We start from the raw sequence: 9,979 nt of genomic DNA, 5'->3' as shown, positions 1-9,979 counted from the left end.
TTAAGGAGTACAGAGATATCCTAAATCTTAGGAAACCGTTTTATTATTAAATAAAATGACCTCGATTTTTAAAGCCATTGAGAAAAGCAAACAATAAATGTTTTTACTTTTGTGCTAGGCTTTTTTTTCTTATGTTTATGCTTGTCATTTGGTTTAGAATAATTTGTAGACTTTCGTACACAAAATGTCATACGATCCTCTGCCTATACAAAGTATTGTGCTAGTGATCCCTTTTTTTTCAAGGGTCGCTGTGGCGTAAGCAGGTGTCCCACCGTGTTGATGCTTCGCGCGCTCGTCGACATCAAGCTCATCCGAGGCACAGATCTTGCGGAGAAGCTGAGTGTTGCGGCACAATCTCATTCCATCCAGGCTCTAAAATACGCCATCCATCCAAAATGGATGCAGTAGAGTATAGTATAGGCGTGAATAATCGCTTCGGCCTTTTACTTTCTGACGAGGAAGACCCAGAGACTACTTTTAAAGAGTCTGAGAAGGCTGCTAAGGAAACGAAAGACAAGAAGGCGAAGAGTGCACGTCCATCTGTCAAGGATGGTAAGCCTCAGCAGACTAAAAAGGACAAAGAGGCAGTGAATGAAGAGTCCAAAAAAGATGGTGAGCCTTATTTTATTATTTAGTTTTCTTAGTAGATGTTTAAATGTGGTGAAACGTATAAGTTGTGGTTATTAATACGAGCTAAACTCGGCTCAGTTCTGCTCTCGGTGTTTGACAACGATGCTCGACGGATTCTAGTTTATCGTTTTAGCTTGCGTCCTGAGATTCGGTAAACGAATTTATTTTGTGAAAGCTTATTTGTTGCTGCATCTGACAATTATAAACGACTGTTGTTATTGCGTATAATGTCATTGCGAGCGGAACGTACTGTACAATCTAACACGGGTGGGACCACGAGGTTATAAATTGCGAAATTTTTTTGCATTTATGCTAATTGTCTGTGCTCTCCGGCGCTGCCAAAACAACGACCTTTACTTTAAACGTTCGATATCTCGAAAATTAGTGTTTTGCATGGCTTTTTTGTGGAGGTTTATAAGTACATTTTGATATTTTTGTAGGCGTCGATAATTCACGTTGTAAACAGTCGCCATGTTGTTTCTGTCAGGTCATGTCTTATTTCATAACTAAATGCGGGTATACAACTGTGAAATAGCCCAAAATAGCCTCTTCGTTTTACATGTGCCTTGCCTTAGAATCAAAAAGCTTAAATGAGTATTTTCGTGTTGTTTTTACCCATTAGCCAAACGTGGAAACCGAGGCCCCAAGGATGTTAGGAGAGAAAACGAGAAAAACACGAGACTGCTAAATGGCCCTAATGACAAAAGTCGTGAGGACAGGGAAAATGTCCCTCCAAGAAAGGGGGGCTTTAACCGCAGCAGAGAAGATGGCGGCCAAGAAGGCGGGGACTCTCCTGTCAAGGTCGAGCAAGGCGGAGATAGAGGGGGCTTTGGCAGCAGGGGTGGTAACCGTGGAGCCAGGGGTACAGGCGGAAGAGGCAGAGGCGGGTTTGGCGCCAACCGTGGAGGGAGGAAGAGGGAGTTTGAGAGACGAAGTGGCTCTGACAGGTCGTAAGTAAATAACTTTTTTTTAAAGCAGTTAGTACAAGTTAATGGTCTTTAGTCTATTTGTTTGTCTCTGTGCATAAGAATTTTTTCAAATAGTATACACTTAGTTTACAAAAATGTGGTGAGCGCAAATGGAAAATGGCAGTTCTAAAACCAAAAAATGTTATAAGAATTTATTATTTCTATTATGACATGTGGTTTATCCATATTTTTTTTCATTTAGTAGAAATATGACAATAAAAGTAGAACTGCTGTTTTGCAATTACAATTTGCCCTTGTGCTCACTTTTTTGTTGTTGGAATAATTGCATACTAAACAGTATACATGACTGATTATTAACCTCATGGAGTATTTGCCTAAATTGTTTTTTTAATTTCTTTTTGATTTTCATCTTCTATGTAAAAGCTAAACAACAATGCTATCAACAACAATTGAGCTTTAAAACTGTTAACTATGCATGATGATAAATAAATCCGTCTGAACTGATTTAGCCTCCATGCTAAACTATCCTATAAATGTATAACCTGTGTTTGTGTTTTAACCTGTGAAAACCACATGGTGCCACACACCCTTCTGGCCACTTTAATACCAATACATCCTTGCTGTACTTGACTCTATTTTCTTGTGGTTTAGAGTCCCTGAAGGCCCAAGTGTAGCCAACATGAGGTGTGAGCACTACATAGTAGACATAGAATAATAGGCTCTTATCATATTTTATTTTTCTAACAGTAATACCCTTAATTTAATATCTTACAGACACCACTTGTTATCTAAACACAAGTTTAATTATAAACATAACAAAGTCTGTTTCAAATTAAAATGTTAAACCTAATCACAAATAACCATAAAGTACTAGATAAACTGAAATTTTGATAGCAAAATGCAATGTTTTTTTTATTGTTTGGTGTCTTGCTTAACCAGTACATAATTATGGAAATTTAAAGGTGCTCTGCTAAATGTTTACGAAAAATATTTAGAGCAAAAACAGCCGCCTTAGTATCTCTAAGATTGCATTTCCTTGGTCTTTACACATGACTTTGTCCTACTTTAGGTCTGTGAAACCTCAGGACAAGCGAGAGGGTGGCGGCCAGTTTAACTGGGGAAACCCTGCTGATACGTAAGTTTTTTTCTTTCACCCTCAACATGTATCTAAATTTTAAAGGCTGTTTTTGCCAAAAATGTTGCACATCTCAAAAGGATTACATGTTTGTTTTTGGCCAAGATTATGTAATTTTTGTTAGTGGAATGCAACACAAAAGAGCGCTGTTTAGTAATTTCACTAGCATTTAGTTGTTTGTCCTCAGACACCTATGTCTACCATTGGTATATATTTTCCACAAGCATTAACTTTTGCAATAAATACTGAACTTAATAAAGGGCTGCTACAGAATTAAACTGATTACCAGTTTTTTTAAATTTATGTTATCAAATATAATTTTTATCAAATAAACTTAAAACTGTAGATGCTGCAACTATTTAATCACATGAATAAGAATCGATGCATTTAATGCAGTTCTTTTTTTTAGACCCACTTCCTGGATCCACTCCTCAGTTAAACTAAATGATTAATTCAAGTGATTATATTATACGATTATGTATATTACATTGTATGCCGCTTTCTTCACAAAAGCAAGAGAGCTTAGCCAAGGAAAACCTGCAAAGATGGTTTTCTTAGGATAGTTACTCAAGTTTCCACGTGTTTGTTAACAGGGAGGAAGAAGGAGTGGCCTACAACCAGGAGAAGCCTGATGTGGAGGGATCTCCAGAGCCTGGGTCTCCTAAGCCTGATGCTGAAGAGTAAGTTGTCTGCTTTTGCTTGGTTATTTTCAATCAATGACATTTAAAGCCCCATTGGCAACCAAAGCAATTGTTGTTGTTTTAAAATAGTGTCATTGTCTTCCAAGCGATTTTATTGGAGTAAATACGATTATTCACTACCAACACTTGGTAGGTGTGTGTTTCATCTTGTTTTCGCTGGTGAAGGAAGGCAAGAACATAATGTAACGAAGAAACAACCAAGCAACAAGTGCTTCAGGATAAGGATCATTTGCAAATAAAAATTGATGTTTTCGGGAAAGATGTTGGTTTATTCCACATGATCATTCAAACTTGAAACTATTCTTTGTTTTATCACTAATAAGTACTATAACCTGTAATTAAAACTCTAGGGTAATAACCATGAAGCAAGAAGTCAAGAGAATATATGCCGTACACATAGGAAGTATATATTTCATTGCTATGATTTGCAAATTCGACTCACGGCAAAACTTCTACATTTTGTTTGTTCCTCTTGCATTTTTAGGGTTGCATCGAGGCTCACCTTTGAATCGAACCTGCTACTTTCATTCCCTCTATATGTGAATGAGTGGCTCAGAGTCTGAAAAACTTTGACTTCCAGAAAAACTGAACCCAATTCCTTTGTAGTTGTTGTGATTGTTATCATGCAATGCGTGCAAGATTCCTTATAGGCGAGATACTGGGATTGACACGAATGCAAAAAAAAAAAGCAAAAGACTAGAGCGAAGATTGTTCTTATTTTGTGTTAAATATACTCATAAAATGCAAAAGGAATTCTGTATTGTTCTTGGACGTAATGATTTATACAAGTTTTACGAACCTTTTTACATACTTCAATTTCCCATGACCTTCGGCTCGAGGTGGTAAAACCGCTTTCATATGACATCACATAAATGCCAGCTTATAGATAAATCTTAGAATTATTTGCCAGGTATTGTTCTAAAACGATAAAGTAATAACTATTTAAAACATTGAGCTGCATATCGACGATTTTAACGCGATTTTAACAACGGTAGAAGAGGTTTTTTTTAAAAGTTTGAAACAATTTGTAGACTTTCTATTTTAGCGCAGCACTAAAATAGAGCCTCGATCTGATGTAGGCTTGGATGCTTATGGGCCTTTAAAATCAATCAATCTTAAAATTAAAGGAAAAGAGGGTTTGGTAGATATGGTATTAAGCGAACTGCAGTTATTACTTAGAATTGTTAATATGGGAGCATATGATAAAAATAAAATTTGAAATAGCATATATTGTTAAAAAAGGTTCAAGATTGTACTTTATTTTATTCTACTTTGTTGAAAATAAGAATACTTTGATAATTAAAGACTAGGGCATAAGAATATCTTAAACTAAATAGTTGTTTAAAAAATGTAGGGTTGATACATTATTTCCGAAGAAAGACTTGATAATCAGACATAATTCCATTTGTAAGAATACCAATGTAAAAAAATACATATCAACAAAAGCTTGCAATAGGTGCAATCAATTCACCTTGAAAGGAATGTTTATTTGTAGAGGCCAGGAGCAGAATGAGGAGGGGGATGCTGAGAAGGAGGAAGAGCAAAAAGAGATGAGTCTGGAGGAGTGGAAGGAACTCCAGAACAAGTACCCGCGCCAAGATGAGCTTCGAGCTGCGTAAGCCTGGCGAGGGCGAGAAGAAGAATCAGTGGAAGAACACTCAAGTCCTGCAGAAAGAGGAGATCTCAGATGAACATGGAGTGGTAAGATTACTGCATAGTTATCAGATCATGGGCTTATTCAGAGAAGGCCTATTCACTGACTATTCACTGTCTCACCTGTTGTCCAACACCTCTTGCCTCACCTTTTGTCCAGCAGGTTCCCCAGCTAGAGTCAATGAGCTTTTTAGCCATTGAAGTTCTCTTTTCACTTTTTGCTGCAACTTGAGTGTAAAGGAGGATAACAGTACTACATGATATCATGTTGACTGCACTGTCTTTGTTTTTCATACATTTTTTTTCATCAGATGTACGAAGAAAAGATCAAGACATCAGGGCGTGTAAAGAAAGCTGTCCCTGGCATCCAGTTTGACTTTGTAAACACAGAGCCCAAGGGTGATTCCCGTGGTGGTGGCCGTGGAGGTCGAGGTGGCCGCCCAGGAAGAGGTGGTCGTGGTGGCCGTGGGGCCAGTGGCGGCCGTGGCAGAGGGGGAGGCAGAGGTGGCTTTGGAGGTGGTGCTGGCCCACAGGGTGAAGGCCACTTTGAGATCAACAGCGATGAGTTCCCCTCATTGGCTTAGGTTGATCCAAGAGCCTGAGGCATTTGCAGAGATTAGACTGTGTGCTGCTTGTGTACGTACCAGTAATTGACCAGCTGATAAAACCGCTGAGTCCAGCATTTTACTACAATCAAATAAGAGAAGAAGAGCCATGTATTCATAGAAATGGAGGCGCCATAGCGTGCGGGCATGGGCAATATGCCTGAGAAGAAATAGAGGTAAAGCGCCAAGCTAAAATGCCTCTAACACCTGCTAAACTGCCAGTAGGGTGACTGGGGGATAGTCAATCGACTTTGACTTCGACTTTTCTATCCATCATAAAGCAATGTAGTACAGTGCTCACTAAAGACTTTGTAATGGAGCACCATTATCAGCACAGTGCTTTGCATGCCTCCCTGTTCTAATAAGGGTTGCATTTGTAAGAATTATACAGAAATGGTGTAATTGGATAGCGGTCAAGGTCTGTATTGTTTACATACAATATTGGAGCACTGCAGAAGTTCAAATAAAATCCTTCCATTGAAAATTTAATACAGTAATGGTTTTATTTTTCTGGTGGGGGATGTTATCATGTTTTCTCAGAATTATATCACTCTTACTAAAATCGTATTGCTGAATGATAGATTTTTCATTCTTGTGAACTACAATTTAGCGTATTACACTTTATTGTGAACTGATTCTATTGTTCTCTTTTGTGTTTTACTGGCTATTACCCTTTGAATTATTACTGACTTATTACTTTTTATTACATACATACTGAGAAATACTCACTGAAAACATATTCAGTAAATTTTCGTAAGTTCACTGGTCTTAGCAAATCAGAGGCGCGAACGATGTTTTTTCACCGTGAAAAAAAGTCGTTCGCGGTTCTGATTGGACGAACGATATTTTTTCACTGCACTTGAATTGCTTCAATTTCCCTGCTAGCAGAGGCCTCTTTTCTCTGTATTTCGCTGGGCTGGCGTTCGCGAGGAAAAGAGACCTCTGCCCCATGGGTCGAAACTGTTTTCGGTGCGCATGCGTGAGCGTTTATAAGCGACCGACGTGCCAAAACCCGTACCATCGCGCGAAAGCTGTCAATATGCTAATATGTTTTGCATGGGTTTAGTCGGAAATCATGAATCAAACTCCGGTTAGCTCTCCTCTTCGAAAAAAGAAAACAACTGTTCAATTTCAATCACCTAAAACGTCACTAAAAAGATTGAACAGCAAACGCAGTAAAGACGAGTGTTGTCTTGTTTGTTGTATTAATTTCAAGACATCTGGGCTTCTTCATTGTAAATATCGCACAGTTGTGCTCAAAGAAAATGTTACAAAACTTTTTGCTAAACTTAGATCAGCTATTTCCAGAAGAATACGCAAAACCTGTAAACGGAAGATTGACTCGTTAGTCAAGAGAGAAAATTCTGAATGCAGATAAGGCATTGAATGGCTTCTTTTATAATTCGTCGCGTGATGCGGGCTTATTATCCCGCAGCGGATATACGTTTCATGCATGCGCTAGTCATTGTGGGCTCAAATAGTGGCCAGTAATTAATGAACGGAGCATGCGCTCTGGATCTCCCTTCCACGATCGTGGACGGCGGTTTGATCAAACGAACTTGCGACCCATGGCAGAGGTATCTTCCTCGCGAACTCCAGCCCAGCGAAATACAGAGAAAAGAGGCCTCTGCTAGCAGGGAAGGCTTCAATCTGGAAAATGGTTGAATTATTATCAACAGTCCTTGAAAAATATTTGATGACAAAAACAAAAGTTTGAATGTAGATTCATCGCAAATTCTAGCCGGCCGCAGTCCTGTTGTTTAGGCTGCCTGCTTTTAAAACAGCACACCAAGTGGCTAGCGTGAACAGGGTTTTGCCTTGCAAGTTCTGGTGAGAGAAGAAAGACCGAGTCGAAAGAAAGATTGTAAGGATGTACAAGATAAAGAATGTATAACCTATGGCCAGACAGGATTTGCCTAGATCCTACGCGGATTTTGCTGTAAAAGGAAGTATTCTTCACCAAGTTCAAGCTCTTGCTGATGGTGGTGGGCTACAAGCATGCAGGGGTTTCATTAGGCCCCGGCGGCCAGGGGAGAACTGCCAGCTATTTTCCACCCAGCTCTGCCTACTTTAAAAAAAGTTGATTCAAGTTTTATTTGAATAAAATAAAATAACTTTCACCCCCTACTTATCAATCTCCACCGCCTACTTTGAAAATTAATGAAACTCCAGTGATCTCCTTGTGCTGGTTTGTGGAGAAAGCTGGGCAAGCTCAGAATACGATCTTCATGGATTTTTAACTACAATAGGGGTGGCGAATGGTCATTAGATATATTGTATTCTCGGGTTTTAGTGATTCGACTTCTCGTTTTCGGATCTTCAGAAAGCTGTTTTTCAAAACGGCCCTCTCGTCGTCTCTGAACTATTTCTCGGATTGACCATTGCAATCTGTGAAAGCTGACATTCTCTCATGTCCATAGGCAAGTGTCAAAAGAGGCTTCTCTGTAAATGGCCAGTTAATGGTTGAAAACCTAAATAAAGAAGCTTAAATAGTTCACAATCGTGACAGCTGTCGGTGGGCTTACTAAAGTATAAATGGTAAGGCGCTACTAGATGCGGCAAGTCAAAGGAGGAGACGGCACCCAATATAATGAAGACGACAGAAGGGCCAGGAGAAGATTTTTGGAAGCCGTAAGCGAAAATGCCAAGGAGAAACTCTAGCAAGGGCACAATCAGGCCTCCTCACTAAGTCAAATGCACTGTGAATCTTTGCTAAGGAAAAGCTAAAGGCTTTTAAAGAAGAGGAAGAGAAGTATGAGAATCTTACAAAATACTGGAAATCTGTAGGTGAACGTTTAAAACAGTTGCTCACCAGTGATGCTTGCGTATGTTTCAAAGAGTCCACCTGTCGTCTATTTTCGTTTTGAAAATAGACCAAGTACAGTTGCAAAAAAGCTTGGAAAAAACGTTGGCCCTATATTGTCTCTGAATTGCTTTTTTGTTATATTATATTGCCCCTCTCTCATCATGGTCCTTCCCATATTGCCCCCTATCTTGCCATGGTCAATAGCAGATCTAGGGGGGGGGGGGTTAGGGGTTTAAACCCCCCTTAGGCTGTCGTTTTTTATTGTTTACATTGTTTTTTTCTTTCCAAAATCGTTACAAATGTAAAATAACGACGAAAATGTTTGGGTCAACCCCCCCTTGGGAAAAAGATCCGCCCCTGATGGTCCTCGCCATATTCTCCCCCTCTCTTTACATTGGTCCTTCCCTTATTATCCCCTCTCTTACCATGGTCGTTCTTATATTGCCCACTCTCTTGCCATGGTCCTTCCCATATTCCCCCCTCTCTTGTCATGGTCCTCAACATATTGCCCCCTCCTTGACATGGTCCTTCCCATATTGCCCCTCTCTCTTACAATGGCCCTCACCATATTGCCCCCTCTCTTGTCATGGTCCTCGCAATATATTGCCCCTCTCTCTTACAATGGCCCTCACCATATTGCTCCCTCTCTTGTCATGGTCCTCGCCATATTGCCCCTCTCTCTTACAATGGCCCTCACCATATTGCCCCCTCTCTTGCCATGGTCCTTCCCATATTTCCCCCCCTCTCTTTCCATGGTCCTTACCATATTTCCCCCCCCCCCCCTCTCTTTCCATGGTCCTTCCCATATCGCCCCTCTCTTGCCATGGTCCTTACCATATTGACCCCTCTCTTGCCATGGTCCTTACCATATTGACCCCTCTCTTGCCATGGTTCTTACCATATTGACCCATCTCTTGCCATGGTCCTTCCCATATTGCCCCCCCTCTCTTGCCATGGTCCTTACCATATTGACCCCTCTCTTGCCATGGTCCTTACCATATTGACCCATCTCTTGCCATGGTCCTTACCATATTGACCCATCTCTTGCCTTGGTCCTTACCATATTGCCCCCTCTCTTGTCATGGTCCTCACCATATCGCCCCTCTCTTGCCATGGCCCTCACCATATTGACCCCTCTCTTGTTATGGTCCTTCCCATATCGCCCCTCTCTTGTCATTGTCCTCACCATATTGCCCCCTCTCTTGCCATGGTCCTTACCATATTGACCCCTCTCTTGTTATGGTCCTTCCCATATCGCCCCTCTCTTGCCATGGCCCTCACCATATTGTCCCCTCTCTTGTCATGGTCCTTACCATATTGACCCATCTCTTGTCATGGTCCTTACCATATTGACCCATCTCTTTCCTTGGTCCTTACCATATTGCCCCCTCTCTTGTCATGGTCCTGACCATATTGCTCCCTCTCTTGTCATGGTCCTTCCCATATTGCCCCCTCTCTTTCCTTGGTCCTTACCATATTGCCCCCTCTCTTGTCATGGTCCTTACCATATCGCCCCCTCT

The 9,979-nt window shown here is 40.6% G+C and overlaps 1 protein-coding gene across 1 annotated transcript; it reads left to right on the top strand.

Moving 5' to 3' along the window:
* Positions 1–278: 278 nt before the first annotated feature.
* Positions 279–6,142, top strand: LOC5517149 (plasminogen activator inhibitor 1 RNA-binding protein). The gene is given in 8 exon segments (XM_001637181.3): positions 279–612; positions 1,253–1,580; positions 2,211–2,243; positions 2,629–2,694; positions 3,288–3,374; positions 4,891–4,981; positions 4,983–5,096; positions 5,360–6,142. Coding segments are annotated over 8 exon segments (1,209 nt in total). The 5' UTR covers positions 279–395; the 3' UTR covers positions 5,633–6,142.
* Positions 6,143–9,979: the final 3,837 nt, after the last annotated feature.

This window comes from Nematostella vectensis, chromosome 1 (genome assembly GCF_932526225.1).
Source record: "Nematostella vectensis chromosome 1, jaNemVect1.1, whole genome shotgun sequence".
In the NCBI taxonomy this organism is placed as follows: Eukaryota; Metazoa; Cnidaria; class Anthozoa; order Actiniaria; family Edwardsiidae; genus Nematostella; species Nematostella vectensis.
This window is presented reverse-complemented; position numbering and strand designations above follow the sequence as displayed.